This window comes from Exophiala mesophila, assembly GCF_000836275.1.
Source record: "Exophiala mesophila strain CBS 40295 unplaced genomic scaffold supercont1.1, whole genome shotgun sequence".
Taxonomy (NCBI): Eukaryota; Fungi; Ascomycota; class Eurotiomycetes; order Chaetothyriales; family Herpotrichiellaceae; genus Exophiala; species Exophiala mesophila.
The window spans coordinates 932,857-959,516 of NW_015622504.1; the positions used below are offsets into that span (position 1 = coordinate 932,857).

Here is a 26,660-nt window from a genome sequence, read left to right on the forward strand (position 1 = left end):
AGTGATACCCATGCCAACTCATGTTGGTCCTGGGACGGTCTCACAGCTGTTGAGCTCGACTGTTTCCGCTAAACGGGCTCACTTCAACTTTGTTCAATTCGACTCAGCCCACCGCCGCATCTGCAAAATGGCACAACAGATTGTTCCGGCTTGGAAGCGAATGGGTCTCAAACTAAAAAATGCCAATGAGAAACCTCTCACGAATGGCCACTTGAAGGAAGCTGAAAGCAATGGGACTGACAAGAGTCTACACGACTCAGCACACAATTCAGAGCCACCCAAAAAACGACTGAAAACGGAGCAAACGTCAAACCAGAATTCCCAGCCCACCAAGATCACACGCAGCGACTCTACAGAAATTTCAGCTCGCTCTGAAGACGTCGGCTCGATTAAGAGGAAAGTCCCGAAGAAGAAAGTCTCCTTTTCTCATGACACCAAGCCGGTGGACGAAGTGGCTTCGATATCAGACCCCAAGCCGGGCTCACTCGATGATTCGAAAGACGCCGTATCACGCCTACAGTCTCAGTCCAAAGGTCCACAACGTCAAAACAACAGTAAACCTGACACAGCTCTACAATATCTCACACAGTACCACCAAGATCGATCATCATGGAAATTCAACAAGAATCGAGAGATATGGCTACTCAAACATGCCTTTTCAGAGACCGACATCCCTCGAGACTACGACCTAGCGCTGAGCCGATATCTCCATGGTCTACAGGGTGCAGGGGCACGCGAAAGACTTGGAAAGGAGTGTTTGGAGAAAGTGAGAGACGACGAAGCAAACTCTGGCAAAGAAACCAACGGAACCGACAAAGACTTGAGGCATCAATTTTGGGCATGTTTGCAAAAGACAGTCCGCGGCGGCGGCACCGACACCTCCATCGGGGACCAGGAATTCCAAGTGGACGAAGAAGAGTTGAAAGCATGGCTGCGCCATCAATCCCGCCCACAGATCTTGAGCTGGAGTCTTGACGGGCCAGAGTCAACCACCAAGAAACCTCTTCAGAAGAAGAAAAAGAACAGAACTGCGGTGGTTGAATACGAGAGTTCCAGTTCGAGTGGCAGCGATGACGAAAGCGACAGTGAAAGTGATTCTGACTCCACTTCCAGCGATGGTAGCAGTGGTAAAACAGAGGAAGAAACCAGCAGCAGCGGTGAATCGGAAGAGGCAACGAGCAGCAGTGGTTCTTCATCTAGCGATAGCGATGATAGCGACTAAACCTTTATTGTTCCCCAGACACATTCTTCAGACAAACCCTACCCCTAGAGTTTCATGCTCCAATCTCTTTTCAAAGATTGTAATGTCTCTCGTTGCGCGACCAATGTAGGTGCGAAATTCCAGACCATTTTCAATTGCATGACAAAAGGAAGTTGCAGGGAAACTTGCTGCCGAATGTTGCGGTAGGAGCCACCCACTTTTGGAGGTTCTCTTCCCCACCTTTTTGTAAACACACACCGCCGCGCCGCGTCTTCCCATCACCAGCCCATCACCATCATGGCTGAAGAAAATCGCTCCGCTCCACAGGCGGATTTCGATATGCTCAGTCACGCGTTTCGTATTGCAGCCGATGAAATTCAGAAACTACCAAATCTTCCTTCGATTGCCGGTGGTGAGAGACTTCTTGTCGAGATTCAGCAAATGAGGAACGAATCCAGAGAACAATTTGCCCGCCTTGAAGAAAGAAATAGAGAACGATTCGCCCGCCTTGAAGAAAGAAATAGAGAACGATTCGCCCACCTTGAAGAAAGAATTACAACTTCTCATCAGAGCCTTCTTACCGTACTAAGCACAAGGTATATTTTGCCCTTCAATTCAGCAGCGCTATACTAATTTGGAAAGCGAGATCAACAGTGCCGCCCGGGTCCAGAATACCCATCTTTCGGGCCCATCTGATCGGCTTTCGCCATTCCTTAACCCATTGACCGGCGCTGCCATTCCTACCTTTCCTACGACACCTGCAGATATTGAGCGGATGGCCGAGCACGATGTGGATGGTATCTTACTACAGCTGGGACTACAAGCTGCTCCAGCTGGTACAATCCTACCAATGAAGAAGAGACGACTGAGAACGCACATTGGCTTGAGATCGCAAGTTGAGAGGAGTGCATAAAGCCCAAATTGTATCAACAGATTATGATTCCCATGTATGATAGGAGGTAGCCGGTAAAATGCATGCGCAGCAGCGTCTGAATCAGAGGCTGATTTCCCAGCAACAACTTTACAAAATGAAAGGCGTGACGGTCACACGGGCCGCGGCATTAGCTCTAAGTAAAGATCGGGGTTATGGGGAAATTCTCCACGCTGTGACAGGCGGGCGAGTGACGAGTGACGTGTGAAGGGTCCCTGAGTGTAGGCATGAGAGGTACCTAATAATGCAGGAACACTACCGCCATCATGCAAAGCCATCGCGCCAACATGTACCTATACCGGAAGTGTGCGTTTCAATGCAATCAAAATCCCATCGTCCGAGAATATGGCCGACTTTGCCACGTACGCCACGTTGCTAAGAATATCGGGAAATGGTCGAAGTCCACGATAGTAGATGGGTACTCGTATGTGCTTGGTCCAACGTAGGCCTGGAGCTTGGGATGTCATCCTGTCTGGGTCTCGGCCGCTGGGGGGCAAATAGCTGTTTAAGGTGGGCACCGTGGGCTGTAGGTCAGACGGGTACCTTCGATGACCTCATTATTGATTGCTTCCAGCCCACTAGGCAACCCACCGCCAGAAGCTCTACCATCTTTGACGTTCGGCCAATAATCATATGCATCCTCTCACACTCTCGGAGAGAAAGAATTGTACTTCTGAGCACTCTATGTATGGTGATTGATACCAAATGGCTATGGCCAGGGATTCTCTCTGTTTCTGTGTTCCAGGTTCTCCCCCAACTCAGTTACGCAGCAACCAGGTGGGGGTCAGATAAGGCCGAGAGTCAGGCTTGGCAGGCAGTTCGATAGTTTCGCTGGTGCCTGTCTAGGGCCAGTAGAGGAGAAAGTAGAGGGGCTGGTTGCGCACTTCGTCCCTGGGCCCAGAGTCGACGCAATAGGTTGTTTACTGCCGGCTAGTTGTAGCCCCGGGCCAACGTAATAATGGGCATAAGCGGTAGGAGTGGATGGTAGTGTGGGCACCCGTGACACCTGTTTGAGACCTGTTACTGGCACCATTCCGCCGTCATGCAAACGGTCTGCCTGCACCCCAATCCTCCGACTCTCCTAAGCCACTCTTCTTGTCTGGCTAGGACTCGTCATTTCCTCCGTTGTCTTCATCAACATCCTCCCATCCCTCCTTCATCTCTTATCATCCCATCAGCAATCACAATCCCGTATTGTACTTCCGCAGTGGTCTATCCTTGAGTTCTTTTGGCGATAGCATCCACTCGTCTTGAAGATGAGAAGTGACTTCATCGTCGCAGCAGCAGCGCTGCTTGGAGCCGCCGATGCCGGAATTCATCGTATGAAGCTCCAAAAGGTGCCTTTGGAAGACCAGCTTGTCAGTCAATCCACTATTATGGCCTTCTCTGAACCCTACGCTAACCAAATGACAGAGTGCTGCCAACATTGGCGATCATCTCAACGCCCTTCGCCACAAATACAGTCAGAAGGTGATCGGAGGTCCAGCTGAGGACATCTTCAGGCATACCTCGATTGATCTGGAGAAAGGACCTCATAATGTTCCAGTCGAGAACTTTTTGAATGCGCAGTGTAAGCTTCAAGACACCCACGAGGTTGTTTTGCAGGCGGACTAATGATGGACAGACTTTAGTACCATCGCCCTTGGCACCCCTCCCCAGGAGTTCAAGGTGGTTCTTGACACTGGCAGCTCCAACCTTTGGGTCCCTAGCACCGAGTGCGGATCGATCGCCTGCTACCTCCACCAGAAGTACGATTCCTCTGCATCGTCAACTTTCAAAAAGAATGGATCAGAATTTGGCATTCGGTATGGCTCTGGCGAGGTCGCAGGCTTCATCTCCCAAGATGTCCTGCGGATCGGCGACTTGACCATCAAAGATCAACTCTTTGGAGAAACCACCAGCGAGCCTGGCCTTGCCTTTGCCTTTGGCCGATTTGATGGAATTCTGGGATTGGGTTACGATTCTATTGCCGTCAATCACATTCCTCCTCCATTCTACAATATGGTTGATCAGAAGCTGATTGATGAGCCCGTCTTCGCTTTCTACCTTGGAAACACCGATGATGGAACCGAGTCGGAAGCCACATTTGGAGGCGTTGATGAGAGCCACTACACAGGAAAGCTCATCAAGATTCCATTGCGACGAAAGGCGTACTGGGAAGTCAACCTTGACTCCATCACCTTTGGAAAGGAGACCGCAGATCTCGACAACACCGGCGTGATTCTTGACACCGGTACTTCCCTCATCGCTCTCCCTTCTACCTTGGCAGAACTGCTCAACCAGGAGATTGGTGCAAAGAAGGGCTTCAACGGACAATACACAGTGGAATGTGACAAGCGTGACTCTCTACCAGATGTCAGCTTTGAGCTCAGCGGATACAAGTTCGACATCACCGCCTACGACTACATCTTGGAGGTCCAGGGCTCCTGCATTTCAAGCTTTATGGGCATGGATTTCCCAGCCCCCACTGGACCCTTGGCCATTCTCGGTGACAGGTGAGCGATGTGCCTTCCTTTTTTTATTGTGTTTCCAATACTGACATGATTCAGCTTCCTCCGAAAATGGTACAGTGTATATGATCTTGGTACCGACTCGGTCGCTTTGGCAAAGGCCAAATAAGCTTGACCTATGTCTGGTATCCCAGAGAGCAGAGCGCAATAACCTGCAGGTGAAAAGGACAAGTAAAGGGACTGTGCACCTTATGTGTGCGAGTTATAACCACGACCATGAATACGTGGACGAACTTTGAAGTCAAGTGGGTTTCTGATACATGATTGTTGAATTATTTGCCTGAAAGCACAGGAGGTTTACTATATAAGAATGAAGAGCACCAATCATCCTCCATATTTGACCGGCTCCAGACTCACACAAATGCTGCCCTGTGGTACGCTGAGTGATCATCCTTTCATTAAAACCTGTAGTGGTGTGGTGTGGTGTGGTGTGATATTGTTCATCCCTCAATCGCTTGGAAGACATGGAAGAGCACGGCAGGAAAAAAAGATGCGCATCCATGGTCTTTGAAACACTTTGGATAGAGGACATAGCTGTCTCGTGACCTTGACTAACCTAGGACAGTTGCAGCAGATGAATTGACAAAGAGTCGCAGCTGTTGATTGTCACTTGTCGACAGTTGCGTGTCCGCTGCTCTGCCTCAACCAATAGCAGAAGGCTGGCCGATGACGGCGAGACGGCAACAAGCGGGGCTAGTGGCAGATGCCAAGGCTGTTAGCGCCCTTCGCCATTGAGCATAAGAGGAGCTTGAGATTCCACCTGGTGAGGCAATGACAGACCTGTTGGAGTCGACTGCAGCTGCAATTATTACTCCGACTTTGCTATACATACCACGACTACTTTGGTTTATTGTTCCACCGTATCTGAAGTACCACCCGTTGTACCAGCTCTTCCATCTCGATACACAACAGTACCTGTCCGGCTGTTATTCAAACAAGTTAGATCAGTTCCTCATTGACAGGAATCTTCTCTATTCACACTCCCACTTTCGACTTGAATCTGCTCCACCAACCAGACCCTGGTGTTGCCCTGATACCTCCCTCCACCCTCTCTCCCTTCGACGCACGCATCCCTATCAATCCACGCCTATTCTAGGAACCGCCTGATCACTTCTTTCTCTCTCTTCCTCACTACCGAGACCGTCACTCTTCCACAGTTGGAATCCTCTTCATTTGAACCCTGCGCCACTCACATGCCCCCGCCAACGCCCTTGATGGTCGCCTCTCCTTTGCAATGCTATTGCGATTACCCAAAAACCTCCACTACCCCCTCACTATCATCAAGGTTGAGAAACCAGTCGGCGAGAACATTACCTTGAACCAGCCGCTGTTCCTCTACTCCTATGTCACAAAGGTCAAAGAAGGCAGTCGCTACGATGACGAGGAGAGACAAGTGGACAAGAAATTTGTCGCTCACTTTGAGAGCACCTTAGAAGGAAAAATCAAAGGATGGAGAGTCTGGGAAGGCGATGTTATCGGTCATCCGTATGTCGCGCCACTACCTGCTGCAATACCCTTTACTAATTCTACACACTAGTCTTGACATCTGCGAAATTGAGGAGGAATGTACTCATGCTGTCCAATTCTTGGGCATGTGTACCAATTGCGGGAAGGACATGACCACGTGAGTAACTCTTCGACCTTGCCCTTCGTTCCTACAAACATTCTGACGTGTCCTCAGAGTTCAAGCAGGAAGCGAGACTACCGACGCTGACCGCGCACCCATTCGCATGGCTCATGACACTCCTCATCTTACCATCTCTACCGAAGAGGCCAACAGAATCGACGAAGAATCTAAGCGCCGATTACTTTCCACCCGTAAACTTTCCCTCGTCGTTGATCTTGATCAGACAATCATTCATGCGGCTGTGGATCCCACAATAGCCGAATGGCAAAAGGACAAAGACAACCCAAATTATGAAGCTGTCAAAGATGTTCGCGCTTTTCAGCTCATTGATGATGGTCCAGGCATGCGCGGCTGCTGGTACTATATAAAATTGAGACCTGGCCTCGCCGAATTTTTGGAAAACATTTCTCAGCTCTATGAGCTTCACATCTACACTATGGGCACTCGACAATATGCACAACAGATTGCTATGATCGTGGACCCAGACCACAAATATTTCGGAGACAGGATACTGAGTCGAGATGAGAGCGGCAGCATGGTCGCAAAGCATCTTGAACGGCTCTTTCCCGTCGACACCAAAATGGTGGTCATCATCGATGACAGAGGTGATGTTTGGAAATGGAGCACAAATCTCATTCGCGTCACCCCTTTCGATTTCTTCGTTGGAATTGGCGATATCAACTCTAGTTTTCTGCCCAAAAAGCAAGAAATCCAAACGACCCTCAAAGCAGAGCCAAAGTCAATATCTGCCAATGGTACAGATTCTACTGACGAACCTACAACAGCCAATGGAGCGTCTGAGAACGAGGCAGCCAACGGGACCGATGCCTCAGCCCTGGAACAGCTCATGGCGATGGCTGGAGGAGACGACCCACTTGCGCGAGAATTACAAACGAAAGGACAAGAGGAAATCATCACGTCGCAACTTGCAGACAAGCCTCTTCTCAAGATGCAACTGGAACAAGATGAGCGAGATGAGAAAGAGGCCATTGCTAACAGCGACGCCTTAGCATCTCAATCCACGGAATCTGATTCTAGCGACTCGTCAGACTCGTCAGATGTACCCTCTCACCAAAGGTCGAAGCCGCGCCACAGTATTTTAAAGAACGATGACGAAGAATTGATTCACCTTGAATCCAGCTTGACGGCTGTTCATACCGCCTTTTTCGCAGAGTATGACCGCAAGCGCTTGGCAGGAAAGGGCGGACGGGTTGCAGAGCTCGCTGGAACACGCAAAATTGCGCTTCCGAACCCAGAAGATGATGACGGCACCGCGGTTGACCTTCTCTTGGTCCCTGACATCAAGAGAGTCATGCCGGCGATGAAACATCGAGTCCTCACGGGAGTGACCATCGTCTTCAGTGGGGTGCTGCCTCTCGGGACTGACATTCAAACTGCCGACATTAGTACCTGGGCGAAAAGCTTTGGTGCCACAATCACTGACAAGGTTGGTCGAGATGTCACCCACCTTATTGCCGCTCGTCCTGGGACAGCCAAAGTCAAACAAGCAGTCAAGCGCGGCATCAAAGTTGTCGGCACGCCCTGGCTAGTTGAGTCCATGCAGCAGTGGCGAAAATTGGACGAGCGGCCATACCTACTCCCAGGAGTCGGCAAGCAGAAACAGAGCACGCCAAGTGACCTCGGAGAGTCTTTCGAGAAGACGAATGTGAGTGCGAATGATTTCTTGCTTTCGTCATCAGATGGTGAAACGACAGGCGTGGATACGGAGGACGATCAGCCTGTCCGGAAAAAGCTCAAGCTCGATCTATCTGGTGATGAATCGCTTAACAATGGCGCTCAGGACGATGAAGAAGATTTTATCGACGACGGCAGCCCAATCACCATTGATCAAAATGATCGTGCAGACATCGACGCCGAACTCAAGGAATTACTCGGAAGCGAGATGGACAGTGAGAGTGAAGCAGAATCCGTGGCATCGTCTCTAAGCTACAGAGAGCGTAGGGCCGCTAAGAGACGGCGAGATGACTTCGAGAATGACCTTTCAGACACTGAACGCCCGCCTGGGTCATCTTGGAACGGAACCGGAGGCAGTGGACTCAAAACCGTGGCAAATGTGAACAGTGCGAGAAACTCCGAGGCCACGGACACACCAAATGAATTGGACATCGACGAAGACATCTCTAAAGAACAAAGAGCCATTGAAAAAGAACAGGAGCTCGAGGACGCCGAGGTCGAAGACTCGGACGACGAGTTGGCGAGGGAGTTGGAGCGTGAGCTTGAAGAGGCCGACGCTGGACTTGAGACGTCACGGATTCTGGATTCATGATGCATATGGATGTGAAAAGATCTGAGATCTCATTGTGGTCTTTGTTTGGTTCTCCAACAGGCCGGTTGGAAAATCCCCCACGCATAAGCCGGAGTTGGGGGCTATCTGGACGTCTGACTTGGTTTGCATACAAATCCCCGGAAGGCCCTTTATGTATAGATACTTACCTTATATATACATAATCCTCGAACTGTCGATCTTCAGCACTCTTGCGCCGGCTAGTTTCCTATCACTGTGATCTTGCACTTATAACTATCTAGTCAGCTTCCCCTATGGTCCGCTCCCTTCTGCTCCCTCGCCTGTAGGGGGGTTCAAACTGATATTGAAGACAGGGCAGTTGACCGCAGACGGACCATCGTTTTCGATAGGTGCATTCAACCCGTGAATCGCTCCTTCTCTTTCCAAGGCTACTCACTGTGCAGGCCTCAATTTCTGTGTACTGCTTCAAGTAGTGACTACATCTTGTCAACATGTCACATATAGCAAAGCCACGGAGAATGCGTAAACCCGTCTAGGCAACTCACACATATGCCGCAGTCTCGAGATGGCCTTGCCAATTTCGCCTGCCACTTGAGCAATTGCAAAGATGATGCCAGCGATAGACGCTGGGTCCGCCACGCCGCCGAATTGGTAGATTGGCTAACGAATTGATGGCGGAGAAGATAAACTCATCAGGCAGAGGCTTGCTGAGGGCTTTTGAGTTCCACGCGGGGTCACGGCCCGGCCCTTGACATTCGTCTTCACCCCTAATTAACCCCTGCGCCCTTGTCGTTCGTGTATCAAGTACAGTTTTTCCACCCAGGCGTAAACAACACGTGCTGACGCATTTTTGCGAATGATAGGAGTCGCAGAGTCGCGGCTCAAAAGCAATCTAACCTCAGAACCTTGCAAGGTGGGTGGAAAGTTGCCACCACCCGCTGAGAGACACATTTGAGAAACTGTCGATAGGTTAAGAATTCTCAGCCTTGTTTGGGAGAAAAGGGCGGGTTTGGAGATCTGTCACTGCTTTTGCAATTTCGATTATGCTCATTGCCTATATGTGTTGTTGATCATGGTCTTGTCCAGATCAGTACCGGGTTTCATGCTTTCGACATTCGTTACAGTCATATCGTTTTTACGAGGCTGGCCCTTCGGGTTTGTGGCCACAGTTACTACTATCATCATCCAACATGGTCATCGCGTGGTTGTGGAGCTGTTCAAGTTGGTCTCTGCGGCAGTTCTGTCAAGCGATGTGTTGGGGTCTGAGGACGACACGGTCGCTTCTCGCGCTTTTCTCTCTGCCTCACGTTTCTCGCGGGCCCTTCGTGCTTGCTGCCTTCTAATGTTGATGGGAGTATAGAACTCGTTGAAGTTCATCACCACACCGAGGAAGCGCAGGTCCACATCTGGTTGGTGCGCAAGGTCGTAAAGAAGCATGCTGAGGCGGGAGCGGAATTCCGCCGATAGGTGGAGTTGTCGACTCCGTAACGAGCCCAGGTGTGTTTCATCGTCAGAGGAGGGATGGGCCGATTGTGGCATCAGAGGCGAGTCGTTGTCTTCGGGGAGCAGTGGTCCAGGCTTGGAAGGGCGCATGAATGTCGGTGTACTGGACCCCGAATCACCCACAAGATCCTTTTCCGTGATGCCCCATTTTCCTTGAGCTGTTCGCTGCTCGATCCTGGCGCTGAACTGCTGTCTTCGAGTGTATTCGGCCACACTGTACGAGTACAGCGAATCAACTACCTCCCGATAGTGGAGCATGCATTTTAAGATGTGATGGACTTGAACGACGAGGCTGTCTTCCTGTGCGCCGGTCACCGGATGTCGTTGCTGGCCAATAAGCCCCTTTTTCGTAATATTGTTAAGATATGTCGTGTGCGCTTCAATGAGATCGTCGAGGGTAACCTCAGGCTTGTTGAGGGCATCCTCGAGCAGCTTCCAGCTCGCCTCGATCACCTCGAATAGGAGATAATACTGGAGTTGGTTGACAAAATGGACCATCTCTGCAACTACACATCTCGCTCGCTTCCAATCATGGCCGAGTTTGTCGTTGACCGCGGCCAGAACGCCACGAGCTCCCGTCATACAACGCTTTGTGGTTGAATTCAACGAGAACTCCACTCGCTTTATCCTCCACAAGAGGTTGAATATCTTGAGGTATTGGGTGTTAGCCCATTGGGTGATGACCACGTCGCACGGAGCAGAAATTTTGTATTCCAGAGTGAAGCAATCCCAACCAATCTCGCCTGAGGACAGCTCAAGCATGCGTGCGTCGAGTCGTCGGAGGACTTCTGCATCGTCGTATTGTGCATTTGAGTGCCTGATGGCGTGCTCAAGCTGAGAGGTGAGATTGTGACGATACATGGAATTGACGGGCCGATCAAGGTGTTGTGCCAAAGATTCGATCAACAACTCAAAAAAGTCACCCTGCGCAAACAGCATATATTTCTTGATAGCTGTGAGATGAGTGAAAAGACCGAACTTTGTGTACATGAGGTGAGTTAGTCGTGACATAGTTGTTCGATAGGCCATGTCGATTGAAGAGAAGAGATTGGCAGTATTTGCATGATCCAGAGACCTCGAGTTGGATTTGGAGTATTGTATCACCCAGTCGGAATCGCCACAATTATGTCGAATGAAGTTGAGTGATTTTCCAATGAGAAAGACCTTTTTAGCAAACTCGGAGGAGATGATCGACGGAACCATGGACGAGTTCAACTTGTATTTCTCTTCCCACACCGAAGTAGCAACATGTCGATGATCGATGGCTGGAAGAGTACTGGGGTCAGGCTCTTCAATGAAAAATTCATGATAGGGGTCTATCAGCTCGCCATCGTAGATCCAATGCTTTAGCATTTCGTAGAAAGGTCGAGCAACATGCCCCAAAAGTCTTTCTGCAAAGGCGGCAACGAATGGATCGCCATGTGAGGACGATAGGCCGTGTACTAGGGAGATCAATTTACCTCCACGCTTTTGCCTTGAATCCTCGACGATCAACATCATTAGTCGCAGACCCATCGTGGCATCTCTGGTCCAGATGAAGCATCGTTTGAGGGTGACGCTAGTTAATCGGATGGCCTTGGGATCGGCGCCTGCTCCTGCTGTAGCGAGCGCTTGTCTGATCTCGGTTTCCAATGACGCAACAAGGCTTAGATAAGAGCGCAGTTCATTATTGATGGCCGAACGAAGGCTCTGGTCCATGAGACCACCATCTGGTGATTGAGTGTACTCTGCTAGGCCCCGATAGAGTAAACACGGCTCCGCCAATCCGTGCAACAAGGATAGTATAGGAATTGGTAGTGTAGGAGGTAGACTTAGTGAAGCGGAAGTAGTGAAGTTCAAGTGTGTGGAGGACACGCCTTGCAAGTTGAAGGGTAGATCTCGGAGAAGTTCAACCTCTGATGGTTCGGGTGTCCATCGCTTTTGCTCAACTGGTTCTGAATAGGTCTCTCGTTCGCGCTGGGGCAAAGCCACATGATCGTCTAGTTTCTGATCCGGCTTTTGTGCCTGCTCCCTCGCCCGAGCAACAGACTCGTCATCTGTGCGGCTGCGAGATAAATCGTCGTGGTCCTGGTGTTCTGGAGATTCGTGAAACGGAGAAGCTTTTTCGGTCGAATGAAGGTGTCTCCTGGGAACATTGGCGAGATTATCGGAGTCTGCCAGCGGCACTCGGTGTGGGGGAATTGTGAGTGTGTCGTCGGAAAGTTTATACAGCAGGTAGAGGATTGCCCACTTCTGATTGAGGACGGGGATGGCTAGTAGCCTCGAGTACAGGTTACTGAATCTTGCAGCCTTTTCCGGTGAGGCATTTTCCCGCAGTAATTTTCTTTTAATTAGATCCGACGCCTGGTTCGTCTCTGTGGGGAGACGAGAGCCTGCGGCGTGAACGATGGTCTTTGCATTTTCGATTGCCTGGGTGATGCGTGCCTCAATTTCCGTATCATCTTCGTCAGCGGCAATGGGAGGGATGAGGCTTCCGAAGAGTGAGCTCAAAGTGCCATCGATGCGACTGTGCCTGGGGTCCGACATTGAGGGGACGAGGAAGGAAACTGTGTCGAGAGCATGACACAGGAGGACTGTCAGGTGGCTCTGAGTGCTTGGGACTAGGAACAGCCGTGAGAAGGGGGGTCAAGGGGTGGGGGAGTACTTTGCTGCGACACCAACACCGACTCTGCGTCCGAGTCTGATATTGATTCTGCGTTGCGAACAATGACGATAATGAGATAAGCCCACAGTGTGTGTAGGCTCGCGACGCGTCGTGTTGATGGAGGGAGTGCGGGTCACAAAGTGCGAGTCGCGGCATCTTCTCTCAGGAACTCTGCATGACTCGTGTGGGACTTGGCATACTTCGGATCATCAGTTTTGCCGACAGTTGAAGTCACGTTCTTTGTGACAGATATGAATGGACATGTCTCTCTACTTGGTTCTTGGTAGATAGGCGGTATTTACATTTATCATAGTGACCAAAGACTCGATATCTGATATAATGAACTATAGTAGTTCGACTAGCCACACCCATTCTAAAATCCATAATCTGTGTTTGTTATGTGGCTGCAACCAGTTCCATAGCGATTTCTTCGATCTGTATCAAATCTATTGGGCCACCGAAGCCGACTAGAATGTCCGACTTGGAGATGACGAGCCTGCTTCATATCATCCATGCCAGTCCTGTGTATGATTCGGCTGAATGACGGGCAAATCGCAAATTGATATCAACAGCGTGTGAGCACATTCGAGACGACGACCACGAAGGGCGAGGGAAGAAGATTAGGTCCTTATTGGTAGACCCTCGATCTCGGCTTTGTGGGACCGGTGTCCATTAAGGACGAGTCACCTAGTACTCCGTATATTCAATCCGACTTTTGGGTCATTGAGGATGAATCGGTGCCAAATTCCATGACTTTGGGTCCATAGTAGAAGTTACCTTGACTTGTGCCAGACTCGACATGACTTGGCTCTCCCCCTTCCAAGCACTCTTGGAACTCGTTATCCCTTGGCTGATTGCATAAGAGGGTCGTGGACTCATAGGCCGTCGACTCGGTGACTGGCCTGATGCATCACAAGTTTGATTGTCTGATGTAACCATCTTGGCTTACGTATGAGCATTCAGAAGTGGTGCCCATGTGGGCATTCCAAGCATATCTACACATGTGCGTACTCGTATGTGACATGCTCGCCTTACAAGGCTTCGCTCGCGGATCACAAGCCTTTGCATCGGCAATCTGCTTGTCGGTGTGAACTAGTACGTGCTCGAATATGCCGGCAGAGGGAATTATCATCACAGGCGAGCCATTCATTTGCTTGCTCTTAATAATGGAAAAGCCAGCCATCCAGACATGTCGACAAGGTCCCAAGGGCCAAAGGGTTGATATGGGAGGAACTGGTTATCATCATGGTAGAGGTCATCATGTCAAGTCCAAGTAGGGCAAATTCGGATAAGATGATCGCGGATCTTGAGGCTCATTGGACGGCGAAGCCTCGCTATAAAACGCACCACCAAAGCTAGCGCTATAGTGTAGATACAGTAGTACTTCCAAGGCGGTGGGACTGATGGTCGGGTGGGAAGAATGACTACGGAGTAATGAGGCAACGGAGAGTCAGCACTAATACTCACTGATCAAGGGGACTGACTACACAGTATGAGTATACGGCGTGCTGGGCCTGGGCAGGAATTGGACTGCACTAGTGACGCTCCGATCGCGTAGGATATGACAGGTGGTAGCCTCAGAAGTAGCTAGCTGCCTACGGTAACCCGAGCGAGAGCTAGGAACGAGAGCTAGGAGCGATAGAGCAGAGTGCATGTTGGGGCGACGGAGGAAGTGCAACACGTGGCCTTTGGCGTCAAGATAGCACAAGCATTGGCAATTCGAGTGGGAGATGAGCTTCTGCAACAAAATGACGCGTCGGTCAAAGTGGAGGATGTGAAGCAGCTAAGCTGATGTCCAAATGAGATGAGGAAAAGAAGTGCCAAGAAGTGCCTCGTCAATATGATTTGGTCTGGCAGCCAGGACTCGCCAAACAAACTTATTGCCAAGCATTGGCACACAGGGCTTTCACCCTTGGCATGACCTGGAAATTGACTTTTGGTGGCTTGAATCATGCTTAACAACCTTGAGGTGGTTAAGCCTTAGCGTGTACAGGTATCGGACGAGTTTCAGCTGCTTCCACTTGGGCGTTCGCCTGTCTCTGGTGGTCACAAAGGATTTCAGTTCTCATAAACGTTCACCAAGGGCGACCTCACCAGCACTGTAGATGTTCTCAAAACGAAGAGAACCATTTTGCGCGAACAAGGAATCGATCTAGAGCTCGACCTTTGTGTCGACGGGTGCTGGTCAAAGCCGAGCCATGCCAAACGGTGTGACACCGGCGCCCAGACTACCAACGGGGCCTAGCGCAACCAAGAAGTGTCCCGACCAAGAGATACCAAGAAGCACCAAGAGCCATGGCGTAGTCAGAGAATCCACCTAGTGGCGATTATGGTCTTGTGATTGATAAGTGTAGATGAAGAAAAGCGGACCCAGCTCTACCAAGCGTACGACTGGATGCTCCTGGCTTTGTTCCAAACTCGGTCCAGCCGAGGCCATTGGGAAGGCGAGATAACGCTAGTTGACCAGGTGCATGCAATGGTAGCCGACAAGAGAGTGTTGGGCAATAATCATGGTGAACAGCACGAAAAGATACAGATACTGTATTGGGTGCTGTGTTGAAACTTGATGGTGCGGACAGACGGGGCGACCCAAGCCCTGATCAGATTGTGCAGGAGCCTGGAGGAGATATTGTACTTGCACTTCGGATAGCCGGATGCCCGGCGTGGATCGTGAATCGTCTATCTATCGTGGGCCCTTTTTAGGCGACAGTCTTACAAGTCATGGAGGACAGGGTGGACTGACTCACTTTTGATTCTAGATTCGAACAAGACAAACCAAGTAGGCGATATCGCTCTCCCGTGCCTCAATTACTGAGTGGCTAATGGCCGCCTACCACAAATATTCGGAGAGCGGACCATTTCGTTAGCAATAGAATGCGAGAGTCACTCATGTTCCGCTAATCAAAAATGGCAGTGTGCCCAGCCGTGGCGCCGAGTCCTTCCTCCCGGTGGATCTTCGTGTTCTGCCAAGCACTGAGCAGGATTGTTTAGATTAAACAATGGTGCATTAGCGGGCCGCTAAACGTAATTTGTTCTGACTGAAGGCTTGGAGGAAGTTGTCAGTGGCAATTGGCATACATGGCAGCATGATTCAGGAAGTGGCAGGTCTCCTAGTACTCCGTAGCTGGCATTAGGATGATGGACGTGGCGTGGGAACAAATCGGAGGAGTAATCTTGCGACCATCCACTGTAAGGAGGCTACCACGACTCTCAAAATCTTTAATGAGTGACAGAGACAAGGCGTGATGCTTGGGAAATCTGACGCAGTACGGGGTCAAAGGATTCCACAGCGGAGGGCCCAGTGGCTTGGGCCTCGGGACAGACTTGAGAGGACTTGGCCAGATTCCTTTCGCTGGGCGGAATCCCTGAGCTAAGGAACAGATACCAATGGAAATGATGGTATGGTCGGCACTTCTGCGGTCTTCTTTCTACTAGACTCAAGACTCCCAAGACTTTTGCAATGACTGGTTGACTCGGGAAACGTATGGTAGAAAACCTGAAGAGCCAGGGCTGCAGGCCACACCAAGAATCAAGACTCAAGAGCAACTACCCAATAACAACATCATCACTAGTGAGACTTGGGAGGTCTTGGGTGATCTTGGTCACAGACCCTGCTGTGTGCATCATACGGAATACAGTACTCCGTATTGCGAGTCATGCAGGTTGCCCTTGGGACTTTCATGGCAATCCATTGTCGTTGTTCAGCCCAGGCTTTTTGCCTCTCAGATTGTCAGTGACCCAGTGCCCAGATGCCCAGACAGAGTTGGGTGCACGGATCAGTGACTTGGGGGCGTGGCGGCCATGATTTAAGCATAAGCCCAAGCTTGGTGGTGGGACTTTGGGGCCCAAGCCAACTTTGAGGTCATTATTGGGCATGGACACTTGGGGTGTTACGAGTGGTGTTTTCGCACCGGAGCGATGGCACGCCTGGGCAAAAAGAGAAGTCAAGACTCGGCACTTGGCGTGGCTGGGGCACCTGTCGATGCCAATAACTCCCCCTTGGCCCCTAGCCAGTGAGTAGCAATGAGTAGCAATTCTAGGCATACTCCGTACTCCGTAGGATGCCACGGTGCCAAAGGGTGCCAAAGGGTGCCAGAGGGAGTCGGAGGGTGCCACTGCTTGCCGTGAATGCGTAGTACCAAGGACTATAGTTTCTTAGCCCCCTGGCTCTTTCCTCCACTGATGGGGTCCACCTCAATTGCTCCAAACTCTCCAAACCCTCGCAGGATCCTCCCACTTGCCATTTTTAATTCTGTAGCCTCTTGTGTCTCTTGTGTCTCTTGTCTCTCGACTCTTGACTACAAGTCTTTCTGGATTTTCTGGATCCTAGACATTATTACAGCCCACAATTAACACCCCTCTACATAGCCATGGCACCGATTCACTTATGACACGGCATCGTGCTTCTTCCAAGACTTGTCCAAACTGCCTGGCATTTCTTGTCCCTTGACAGCCTTAAACCTACTCTGTCCCCTCACAACATCCATCCCTTCCTCTCCCGTTGGTTCGTTCACCCTGATTCTGACCCTCGCGCCACCGAGAAATCGTCCCAGACGTATCACGATTGTCAGCACCTTCTCCCCAGTCTTTGGTCGCTTACTCTCGTCCTGGACGGCCTGACATCACCGATATCAGCGACACCTCCTCCTCCCTGATCGCCAGTTGCACTGACCAACATCTACTTGAGTTGGTCGACCATCGATCTTCCACGACCGATCCAGACGAGCAACCGCCGCGGTTGAGATCGCATCTGGCTGGACCGAACCACTATCCCAATCTTTTCTCTCGACCAAAGTCGCAATGGAAACATACAACGGCCATGTTCGCACGCCGACGGATGCCATCATCCTGTTCGAGGCATGTCGCTTGGGCATTCTCCCCCGCGTTCAGCGACGGCTATCGGAGAAAGAAAGACAGTCCATTAGATCAGGCTCTGTCTTTGTATGGGACGAACGCGAAGCTGGCATGAGGAGATGGACCGATGGCAAGAGTTGGAGCGCCAGTAGAGTTTCTGGCAGCTTCTTGACCTATCGCGAGATGGAGGGCAAGCGCGGAGGAAACTCATTTTCAACCCCTACGGCCAACAGAACCAACAAAACGCCCGACAGCGCTAATGACGAGGTACCTGACGGTGAAGAGGGCCCAGATGGTTATCGATACAAGCCAGACGGTCTCATGAAGCAATCCTTCAGCATCACCACCTCTCAGGGCCAGCATCTCCATCTGATCTCTTACTATTCCCGCTCGCATCCCACCGCACAAGTCTTGCGACAACCAAGCACCGACCCTGCCCTGGCTTCAATCCAGCCTGCCAAAGGCATGTATCCCGAGTCCACCATTAACGACCAGTCGTCGGTGCCTGCTGTCACTCGCTCCCCAATGGTCGGTGCTCCAGGCTATGTGGTCAGTCCAGGTGCCCCTGGCTATCATAGACCTCCGCCTCATCATCACCCTGCGGCGTACCTCCCTCCAGGATATATGCCCCATCCCGCGTATCTCTATCCCATCAGTCCTATGCACACACCTCCAGGGCACTATGCCTTGCAGCCATACCCAGCGCTGCCTCCAGGCCTCCCGCCTCTAGCCTACCCCGCGTCACCCTATCCTCATCCTCAACATCCTCCTCAACCTCATCACCCTCAACCCCATCATCTAGCTCTCGGCCACCAAGCTCCACCTTCAAGTTATGATCAGCGACCCCAGAGAGGTTCAGAGTCGAGGTCTTCAATCCCCCCGCCTCCTGTCGGCGCGACTCAACAACCTCCGTCTCCCTACACTTCACAAGCCTCAGCCCCTCCTCCGATAAATCTGTCCCAAAATCCGTCGCAGCCACCATACAGCTCCAGTTCCTCTGCGCCCTTAACAAACCAGAGCCAAGTCCCGTCTCAGTCGCCGTATCAATCACAAGCGGCGCCACCTGCTGCGCAAGCACCCGCTCAGTCACCCTATCAACCAAGCCAAGTCGCTCACACAGCGTCTCTTCCCCCACCAGTAGTGGATAGTACCTCGGGTCGATCTGGTTCGATCCAGATAGATCCTCGACTGACCGCCGCCCTCAACGGCAGCGAGGCTCAAACCAACGGACCAGCCGAGACATCCGAGGCAGGCCAATCGACGGGTGAAAATCGACAACCTGAAACACCTTCGGCTACTTCGAGCCACGCTCCAACCATCACATCGTTGGTTCACAACATTGCCACAAACCTACCAACAGAGAAATCTCAGGGCGAACCTGAAGCAGAGCGACAAGGGAGTGTCAGTCCTGGTGGCACGCGGCGGCCTACCATCCCACAAGACATTCCTAGCGAGAAGCTCGGCTTCAGAGAGGACAAACGAGCGCTTAGCAAGCTGGACCGGGTTTTTGCTCGTGTGTAAGAGACTTTTGGTGGATATTTATTTGTACTCTTCGGTCATCGTGTCTGGAGTTGACGGGTTTCGTCTGGTGTTCAAGACAAAAAGGTTTTTTCCCCTTTCTTTCTGGATGGCGTTAGTGATGCAGACCCGAAGTGGATGCATTGATATCGGAGGTCACATGTCGCGGCATTGCGTGGACTCGTGGAAGAATTTGTTCATTGTACGAACGCTACGACGTTTTGATGAATTTTGATGCTTGCACTATCTTGGGAAGGCTAGACAGGCAGGTTTCACAGCGACAAAGGTTTTTTTGACGGTCAAGGTGCAAGGTCCAAAGGTACACTGGCACGACTGGCTGGCTAGGCTACACAGCCGACTTTGAACGAGTATTTAAGATGCCCTAGCAACGAGAAACTCTCTCTTGCCGAGATACATTGTGTTTCATCTAATGTACTTTTTTGAAGAACCCAACCTGTTCATGCTTCTCTGAGCCACTCACTGGCCATAATAATCTTGCAATAGATAAACGATGACTCATATCTCTCTTCCCTCAATGGAAATGACAGAGAGAGGCAAGCAAGATTACTCATAAACCTTACTAGTTGCACCAACTCGCACCAACTGGGTTATGGCCATGACTGCTCAATGTTCAATGTTCAATTTTACATTCTTGCATTGGATATATAAAATAGGACTGGACTGGACTGGCTGCCACATAGTACATTATAGGCAGGATACCTAACGGCGTGCCCTTCCGCCCCCTTCCTCTTCCTTGATCCATGACATTTGTCATGTCCAAGAGATAATAGATTTTGTACCAGTCTTGGACTGACTTATTCAGACTCTTTTTTTGAGTCAAATCATATACATATTTTCATCCACTGTCTCTGGCTGGAGGTTGTCTCCAACTTTATCCAGGATGGGGTTTTGTCCGTCCTGACAAGTCTCCTGCAGGAATCCCCATGTCTGGCGTAAACGCACCGTTTTAAATAACTAGTGGAATTGTGACTCGGTCACACCCTTGCCCATGGCTGCGGTACTCGAGACACCACCGGTGACCATCTTCAACAGGTTATCCACATAGTTGGCTCCGCTCCATTTCTGATGCGTGACAACATCGACTTTGCCCTCCATCTCGGGTTCTTGGATCAATTCACCGTACGCGCGCATTCCGCGCTGGGCGTATGCCTTTGCGAATTGGTCTGAGATGAGTGCGGTCGAGTGCAGACCTGCCAAAGTGATGAATTGCCAGCAGTAGCCGAGTTCGGCCAATCGTTGAATATAAGTCTCTTGGTCCTTGGCGGACATGGCGGTCTTCCAGTTGAAGGATGGTGACAGGTTGTAGGCAAGTCTGTGCAAGAAAACAAATGTCAGTTATGATTTCTACAGTGATCAGGAGTGTATATGCTGATGCAATGCTTACTTTTGCTCTGGCCAAACGGCGTGCACGCCATCAGCGAATTCCTTAGCCTGTGCATAATCGGGCAATTTGCTCTCCATCCAGATGAGATCTGCGTATGGGGCAAAAGCAATGGCGCGGTTGATGGCGCTGGGGCAGCCACCTTGGTATCTGTAGTAACCTTCTCTGGTTCGGGCGGCATCCCAGTCAAAGAAGACATCGACGCCGGTAATGCCTTTGGCGATGGCGCGGGCTTCGTTGTTGGACTTGCCCTTGGAAGCAGCCTTGTACTTGGCGATCAAAGAGGCTTTGTCGACGTGCACGCCAGCATTGATGGCATCAATCACGGCATCGTCGAACAATTTGAGGCCGCACGACGCGATCCACGAGTCTTCGATTGCTTGCAGTTGATCACCATTCTTGCCTGCTTGTTCAGCGGCAATCATGAGGTCAGCGAGAGGTTGCAATTTGGGGTTGGTGCTGCCGAGGATGAAGGCATGGTCACGGTGATCGATGGTGGTGGTGATGAGGGTGGCAGCTTCCGAGTCAGTTCGGGCAATGGCAAGGAGATCCACGCCCATGATGTCGGCTTGGGCACGGATAGCGACCAGGCGATTGATGTGCTCGGAGATGGGCACCAGGACTTTGCCGGCCATGTGGCCACACTTCTTGGTTCCTGGGGCTTGATCTTCGATGTGAATTCCAGCCGCACCTTTTTCAACAAAGAGTTTGGTGAGCTTCATAACGGCAGTAAGACCACCATGACCAGTGTCTGCGTCTGCGACAATGGGGCGAAGATAGTCCACATTGGCCACGGCGTTTCGCTTTTCTTTGGGGGTCGTCAATCGCTCTTCTCTTTGTTTCCGGTCATGGAACAACTGAGCCATGAAGAGTTGCTGGACTTTGTTGGGGACGGTGTTCATGGGATAATCGGCCAAATCGGGAGAGGGTTCGTCGGTGGAGGATGCGGTGGATGAGGATTGCCAACCAGAAACGTAGACGGTGTCAAGATATTTGTTCATCTGGGTCAACATAGTTGGCTCCAGACAGCCATATGTGGCAGAGGCGGTTTTCGTCTAGACATGAAAGAGTCAGTATATCGACATTGACGGGTGGGATGAGGTGGGTACTCACGGAAAAACGGCCCTCGACAAGATTCCATAACTTTTTCGCCTGTACATTGCTGGGGTATTCGATCTTGATGGTGCCTCGCTTCTGCACGATTTGCTCGGCGGTAAATGGTCGCTTAGTGTATCGCCATCTCGAGTCGGTCCACCATTGCTTGACGGCTTCAACGTCTTGCTGGTATTTTCTTTCTTCCTCGTCAATGTAGCCCATGGTGACGGTGTCGATGAGTTTGTCCAAAGCTGATGTCGTACAACGTAGACGGCGTGTTCAAGGTAATATAGGTCGAGAAATGCTCGCCACTATAACGCACAATAGAATCCGAGAGATTATCTGATGGGAGCGGAGAGTCGATTGGTATGTCAGCACCTTCAGTGTTCAAAAAATAGGTTGGTCAGTAGGAATGACTCAATAATAGAGGAGCATGTGGAAGAGTTTAAGTAAAAACCCGAGCACAAGCCAGGACGAGCAAAGGCCGAGCCCAGGTCAGTGACAGCCATCCCTAGAGGGGCATGACACCGAGGACGGTAAAAGGGCATGTCCATGGATTCCAGACCTAGCGGTAATGAGCAAATGCCCGGGCCAATGGGGGATTGGCTGGGATTGGTGGAGGGAGGAAGAGCGACGTTGAGCCATTGGTTCTTGGTACATGTTTGGGGAAGAATCCGGACTTGAGGAGACTCGTGAGAGGCTGACGCTCAGCTCTTGGTGAGGCGTTCGGGTCAGGATCGGCTTTGTGGGGATCGAGGTCTGGAAGGTCATTCCATCTGCATGTGCCCATGACGTGTAAGTTGGTGCAAAGATTTGTTCCTTTCATCCGCAACGCCGTGGGATTATTTCTGGTTTGGGATTTGATGCTCTGGTGATCTTATGTCTCTGTTCCAAGTCCATATGATGTCCATCTCTTGCTCCTTCGTGTTGGAGGGCAACGGTTGCCCTGCTCTCGTGCGTCAGGTTCCAAGAAGTGCGATTGAGTCATTGCTTCAACCTTCGGAAGCGAAAGTCTGGCACTTGATGGGGTTGTCGAGGCGACCCACCGGAGGCGCCTTCCTTCCATGCCTCGGCTCAAGTCACGTGTAACATCTCCGCGTTTCTGCCTCTTGCTTGCCAGTTGCCACGAGACTCTGGATATTCCAGCCAATGACAGATGGCCATCTTAATACTCCTACGAAAAGCAATCGGAACCTGGGCTAATTGTTAACCTTGATTCCATACTGTAAGCAGCTGTTGCCGAAACCCTCTAAGTAGTCACCAAATATTGGATCTGCGCCGGCATCCTTTCATGTCTCTGGATCGAAAAAAGGACTATAGCTACTAGAGTCTTTACGTCTGAGAAAATATGTACACTACAAAAGTGCCAAGGTATATACCACCCACGCTCCGAATTTCACCATGAAACCTCCGATGAATGAATGCATGGAAAAAAAGTCATGGCCACTTTCGACTCATGACAAATCCCTTCTAGTCTGTTCCTCAGGCGCTGGGTTGCCCATCACAATCTCTGGGATGAGGTACAGTCACGAAAGTTGAGATCATGGCTGACAAGCCTCGCGCAACACAAGCCGCGGTCCAGGTTCCAGGTTCAAGATCTCAAAAAAGTTCAATCGCACGAGGGACGTTGTAAGGTAGCAAAGTGTGAGATCTCCGCGAGTATCCGCTGGTGATCTCGGATCCTAATATGCCGGCCTAGTCCGGGCCCGAACTAAAGATCGCCTCAGCCTCGTCAGAAGAATTGGGGACTGACTCATCCGAGCCTTCGTCAATGGTTTCGTCTGCCCCAAGTTTGATTTCTGTCGCTTTGGCATACTGCTCGTATGGCGTGAGGGTGCCGAGGGCCCGTCTCATATGCATCGGCAGACACGAGAGGCCATAAACGTAACTGGCATTGACCCATCCGAAGCTGATTCACATTCTTGGTTAGCATGTTGCCACTGACCCTCAACACTGCCAGTGTCCACTTACCCTTCGCGAGGTACGCCCTTGAAATCCGATCCTTGATTACCATACTCAGCTTCGACTTTGTGTGGGTCGAGTTCACGAGTAACATTGTACTTTTCGACCACCACGCCGTTGAAGTCGACAAACGCTTTGGTCACCATGTATAGCCACTTGTACGCCATCCTCTGCGCTTCTTCAATGTAGCCATACTTGATGAAGCCACCCCATGCGAGCATCTGTTGTGGCGCCCAGCCGAAGGGATAATCCCATTGACGATTGGGGCGGTCAAGTCCTATTTCACCGCGGGATTCCTCGGTACCAGAAACGAGGCCACCGAAGCACTCAAAACGAGGAAGTGCATGTTGTACCAGCGATGCAGCTTGCTTTGGGGAGGCACATCCTGCCCACATGGCCCAGAACGTTGTCGCCGTCTCGTAAGAGGTTCTCTTCTTGTTGACTGTGTCATAGTCAAAGTAGGAGCCCTTGGCTTCGTTCCACATGTACTTGTCAATCCGAGCCTTGCGAAGTCGAGCTCGCCGGTCCCAGGTCGCAGAAGTTTCAAACCCCTCTTTGCGATTGGCCGCGGTCTGGAACTCTGGCGGAATCGCCAGGCGATCATTGAAGTATTGACGAATGCACCACGAGATGTCAATCTCATACTTGTACAACAGAGAGTTCAAGTCAATGGTTGCCAAATTGGCGGCGCATCCCTCAAGGCGATATGAAGTGTCGTGGCCCGACTCGCGGACTGCCCGGTCGTGAAGGAAGTACTCGTCGAGCTCAGGCTCAACTATCTGATCGCTGTTGTAGGCTTGGACGAATTCCTCAAAGGACATGCCATGCTTCTCCGCATATGGAGTAAGAATATGAAGGAAGTGACTAGCTTCCGTCTCCGGAGGAACGCCTAAGCCGTCGGGGCGATAACGAGAGAGACCGCTTGCCGGGTCGTAACGGGGCGTAGACATCCACACGTTATAGTATTCCTTGATGGCGGCTCGAATGGCTAAACGCAAAAAATCAAGAGCTCCTTCCTCATGCTTGATCTTCTCGTAGACCTTGAGCGCCATGTCGGTCAGGAAGGGTGGTTGAGACCGAGTAAGATAGTAGGATCGGTTCGCATTGAGGATCTTGCCGTAGTGCTCAATGCAGAAGCAGAAGTTGTAAACCATGGACTTTGCCATGTCGACCTTGTCATTTTGAAGAAGGCCAATGGATTCCATATAGCTGTCCCAGCCGTACAACTCATTGAAACGACCACCGGGAACGACAAATGGTTCTCCTTTCAGGGTCTCCTTTCCATCAATGGTTATTTTGCGCATGGCCAGAGCCAAAATTCCAGGGGCATTGTTCAGGCTTCGGACATACTCGGCGCTGATGTCGCCTTGTGGCAGCCAACAAACGTCGAGCCTGATCTCAGGACGATCTTTAGCGACCTGTGTGTAGTATTCGTACTGCTCTGGGCAGCCGTGAGGGATGTAGATGCGAGGCCGAGGATCAGCAGTCCAGTCTTTTGGGTCTCTGCCGGCCTTTTCGATCAGGTCGGCGTCCAAGGCTCGGGTCAGGTTGTTCCAGAACTCCTCTCGAATGCGACGTGAAAGTCTGTCGACAGGGTTCTCACTGAGGCGGGAACGATGGATTTTGACGACTTTGCTTCCCAGATCTTGTGCCAATGTCAACTCCTGAAGTAAATTGCTGATCATGTAGTTTCCGCGAACGTCGGTGGAGCGGTAGCCAGCGGAGGCAAAAGTTCCCAAGGAAATGTGCTGCAAGAATGTCAGTTCGCTGTACCACAGACTCCACTCCATGTTGGCATACCTTGGGACCTTGATCCTCAATGGTGATTTGTTGGTTGCCATCAATGTCCTCCCTGTCAATCAAATCTTTCAGAGTTCGCTCTACGTCGATAAGCAGCTCTTGGTGGTACTGAGAGTATTCATCTGAGATGAGAGATGATCAGTATATCGTGGGAAGGTGTCATTTGATCAGGTTACGCACCATGGCTGATACGGCGTGCTGGATAAGCACCCTGGGTGGTTTGGGACAAAGGAGCAGCCTTGATGTACTGTGTTTGTCGATGGTCAGTACGAGTTTTGACTCTTTTCTTAAGAAGAGGCGTGTTAAACCTACAGAGGATAAGGTTCGGTTCCTCGCACCCATCAATTGTTGGCGGAGGACTTCGTCATTGTAGTAGACACTGGGGGCAGAGTATGGTTCCTGACGGTGACGCTCAAGAGATGAGCTTCGTCTACGATGGTGCCCATTTGGCGCACTCATGACAAAAGGGAGGTAAACTTGGAGATCAAGGCCGACAGTCGAAGGTGAGTGAGGGTGATTAGGAGGAAGAGAGTCAGGTTAGAAAACCAAACAATCGAGTCTGGCAAATGTCGGTCTCGAGACCTAACAAGGTGTGGAAGGCCAATGAGACGAGATGGAAGGGCGATGATGTAGTGATGGACCCGCTGTGGACACCAGGGTGGGAGACAGCCGTCGCGGGCTGTTTTCCGTGGGGGTGCGTGTGGGCAAGGCGATACGGGGTCAGAATCGAGAGTTCAGGGTGCAGGAAGAAGCTTGGACAATGAATTGCAAAAGTGTCGAGACTAAATGTCAGGCAGACGAAGATAGAGACAAAGGCGTTTGGCCTTGTATGTGAGCAGCGAGCGTGAGGTGAACAGTGGGAGTGCTGGCGTAATGTCAGCAGCGTGAGGGATATGAGAGAAGGATCGAAGAGTTAAGGAGCACTGAGAATGCGGTGAGTAATTGGAAAATGGGCAAGTACTACTGAACAGAGAAAGGAAGGGCAAGAAGGGGCAAGGGCAAAGTGTGAGAAGAACAAATTATGGGGAAGGTGGGCGTTTGCGCCAGCCCCAGACCCAATGTAATAGCAGATCCAGTTGAGTGGACACCTGGAATCGGAGCGTCTCAGGCTTGGTCAAACCCCAACGGCTTAGGGCAATCGGCTGTGATATCCCTCTACTTTAGGGCCGAGGGGCTCTAAGAAAAAGTGTGTAAACGCCAACACCGGTGATCTGAATTAAATGTAACTGAGGCTTGCGAGTGACGCACACTCCACGAGTCGATCGCGTGATGGTCTAAATTTTCTTAAAATTTGTCCTTGAAGCGACTTGGCACCTGGGACAGTCCTTTCTCCTTGAATGACATGTT

General features: G+C 51.0%; 8 protein-coding genes across 10 annotated transcripts; 5 read left to right on the forward strand and 3 right to left on the reverse strand.

The window, feature by feature from the left end:
* Positions 1–22: 22 nt before the first annotated feature.
* On the forward strand, positions 23–1,222 carry PV10_00309 (uncharacterized protein; the record flags this gene model as incomplete). Its single annotated transcript, XM_016364362.1, has 1 exon — positions 23–1,222. The coding sequence occupies exon 1, from the start codon at positions 128–130 to the stop codon at positions 1,220–1,222; it is 1,095 nt and encodes a 364-aa protein (XP_016228011.1). The 5' UTR covers positions 23–127.
* A 250-nt stretch (positions 1,223–1,472) lies between these two features.
* PV10_00310 (uncharacterized protein) lies at positions 1,473–2,211 on the forward strand. The gene is made up of 2 exons (XM_016364363.1): positions 1,473–1,797; positions 1,844–2,211. The coding sequence occupies exons 1-2, from the start codon at positions 1,499–1,501 to the stop codon at positions 2,112–2,114; spliced, it is 570 nt and encodes a 189-aa protein (XP_016228012.1). The 5' UTR covers positions 1,473–1,498; the 3' UTR covers positions 2,115–2,211.
* Positions 2,212–3,199: 988 nt separating this feature from the next.
* Positions 3,200–5,012, forward strand: PV10_00311 (uncharacterized protein). Its single transcript, XM_016364364.1, has 4 exons — positions 3,200–3,490; positions 3,546–3,702; positions 3,757–4,627; positions 4,682–5,012. Exons 1-4 carry the CDS (start codon positions 3,389–3,391, stop codon positions 4,749–4,751), a joined length of 1,200 nt encoding a protein of 399 aa, XP_016228013.1. The 5' UTR covers positions 3,200–3,388; the 3' UTR covers positions 4,752–5,012.
* Positions 5,013–5,424: 412 nt separating this feature from the next.
* PV10_00312 lies at positions 5,425–8,794 on the forward strand. 3 transcript variants are annotated; one of them, XM_016364365.1, is made up of 3 exons: positions 5,425–6,127; positions 6,180–6,266; positions 6,324–8,794. In XM_016364365.1, the coding sequence occupies exons 1-3, from the start codon at positions 5,877–5,879 to the stop codon at positions 8,554–8,556; spliced, it is 2,571 nt and encodes an 856-aa protein (XP_016228014.1). In that variant the 5' UTR covers positions 5,425–5,876; the 3' UTR covers positions 8,557–8,794. The 3 variants fall into 3 exon arrangements, with proteins under 3 accessions (XP_016228014.1, XP_016228015.1, XP_016228016.1); XM_016364366.1 differs by having other exon boundaries at positions 5,425–6,266; XM_016364367.1 differs by having other exon boundaries at positions 6,180–8,794.
* A 704-nt stretch (positions 8,795–9,498) lies between these two features.
* Positions 9,499–12,619, reverse strand: PV10_00313 (uncharacterized protein). Its single transcript, XM_016364368.1, has one exon. The coding sequence runs from the start codon at positions 12,562–12,564 to the stop codon at positions 9,730–9,732; it is 2,835 nt and encodes a 944-aa protein (XP_016228017.1). The 5' UTR covers positions 12,565–12,619; the 3' UTR covers positions 9,499–9,729.
* Positions 12,620–16,943: 4,324 nt separating this feature from the next.
* PV10_00314 (uncharacterized protein) lies at positions 16,944–19,503 on the forward strand. The gene has a single exon (XM_016364369.1). It carries the CDS (start codon positions 17,483–17,485, stop codon positions 19,055–19,057), a length of 1,575 nt encoding a protein of 524 aa, XP_016228018.1. The 5' UTR covers positions 16,944–17,482; the 3' UTR covers positions 19,058–19,503.
* A 179-nt stretch (positions 19,504–19,682) lies between these two features.
* Positions 19,683–22,522, reverse strand: PV10_00315 (isocitrate lyase). Its single transcript, XM_016364370.1, has 3 exons — positions 21,570–22,522; positions 20,460–21,511; positions 19,683–20,387 (listed from the first exon to the last, which is right to left on the reverse strand). Exons 1-3 carry the CDS (start codon positions 21,771–21,773, stop codon positions 20,030–20,032), a joined length of 1,614 nt encoding a protein of 537 aa, XP_016228019.1. The 5' UTR covers positions 21,774–22,522; the 3' UTR covers positions 19,683–20,029.
* Positions 22,523–22,798: 276 nt separating this feature from the next.
* PV10_00316 (uncharacterized protein) lies at positions 22,799–26,268 on the reverse strand. The gene is made up of 5 exons (XM_016364371.1): positions 25,626–26,268; positions 25,494–25,560; positions 25,314–25,435; positions 23,523–25,261; positions 22,799–23,460 (listed from the first exon to the last, which is right to left on the reverse strand). The coding sequence occupies exons 1-5, from the start codon at positions 25,770–25,772 to the stop codon at positions 23,247–23,249; spliced, it is 2,289 nt and encodes a 762-aa protein (XP_016228020.1). The 5' UTR covers positions 25,773–26,268; the 3' UTR covers positions 22,799–23,246.
* Between the last annotated feature and the right edge of the window lie 392 nt (positions 26,269–26,660).

What these genes read in the sequence shown, in the direction of transcription:
- PV10_00312 (XM_016364365.1), top strand. Translation starts at nt 5,877, where the DNA reads ATGCTATTGCGATTACCCAAAAACCTCCACTACCCCCTCACTATCATC. An exon ending in GGCGATGTTATCGGTCATCC is followed by an intron (nt 6,128 to 6,179) that starts GTATGTCGCGCC and finishes TCTACACACTAG; the next exon opens with TCTTGACATCTGCGAAATTG. An exon ending in TGCGGGAAGGACATGACCAC is followed by an intron (nt 6,267 to 6,323) that starts GTGAGTAACTCT and finishes ACGTGTCCTCAG; the next exon opens with AGTTCAAGCAGGAAGCGAGA.
- PV10_00316 (XM_016364371.1), bottom strand. Translation starts at nt 25,772, where the DNA reads ATGAGTGCGCCAAATGGGCACCATCGTAGACGAAGCTCATCTCTTGAG. An exon ending in GGAACCGAACCTTATCCTCT is followed by an intron (nt 25,561 to 25,625) that starts GTAGGTTTAACA and finishes CGACAAACACAG; the next exon opens with TACATCAAGGCTGCTCCTTT. An exon ending in AGCACGCCGTATCAGCCATG is followed by an intron (nt 25,436 to 25,493) that starts GTGCGTAACCTG and finishes CTCTCATCTCAG; the next exon opens with ATGAATACTCTCAGTACCAC.
- PV10_00310 (XM_016364363.1), top strand. Translation starts at nt 1,499, where the DNA reads ATGGCTGAAGAAAATCGCTCCGCTCCACAGGCGGATTTCGATATGCTC. An exon ending in CTTACCGTACTAAGCACAAG is followed by an intron (nt 1,798 to 1,843) that starts GTATATTTTGCC and finishes TAATTTGGAAAG; the next exon opens with CGAGATCAACAGTGCCGCCC.
- PV10_00315 (XM_016364370.1), bottom strand. Translation starts at nt 21,773, where the DNA reads ATGGGCTACATTGACGAGGAAGAAAGAAAATACCAGCAAGACGTTGAA. An exon ending in TTGTCGAGGGCCGTTTTTCC is followed by an intron (nt 21,512 to 21,569) that starts GTGAGTACCCAC and finishes TTTCATGTCTAG; the next exon opens with ACGAAAACCGCCTCTGCCAC. An exon ending in GCCGTTTGGCCAGAGCAAAA is followed by an intron (nt 20,388 to 20,459) that starts GTAAGCATTGCA and finishes TTTCTTGCACAG; the next exon opens with ACTTGCCTACAACCTGTCAC.
- PV10_00313 (XM_016364368.1), bottom strand. Translation starts at nt 12,564, where the DNA reads ATGTCGGACCCCAGGCACAGTCGCATCGATGGCACTTTGAGCTCACTC.
- PV10_00311 (XM_016364364.1), top strand. Translation starts at nt 3,389, where the DNA reads ATGAGAAGTGACTTCATCGTCGCAGCAGCAGCGCTGCTTGGAGCCGCC. An exon ending in TGCCTTTGGAAGACCAGCTT is followed by an intron (nt 3,491 to 3,545) that starts GTCAGTCAATCC and finishes ACCAAATGACAG; the next exon opens with AGTGCTGCCAACATTGGCGA. An exon ending in GAACTTTTTGAATGCGCAGT is followed by an intron (nt 3,703 to 3,756) that starts GTAAGCTTCAAG and finishes AATGATGGACAG; the next exon opens with ACTTTAGTACCATCGCCCTT.
- PV10_00314 (XM_016364369.1), top strand. Translation starts at nt 17,483, where the DNA reads ATGGAAACATACAACGGCCATGTTCGCACGCCGACGGATGCCATCATC.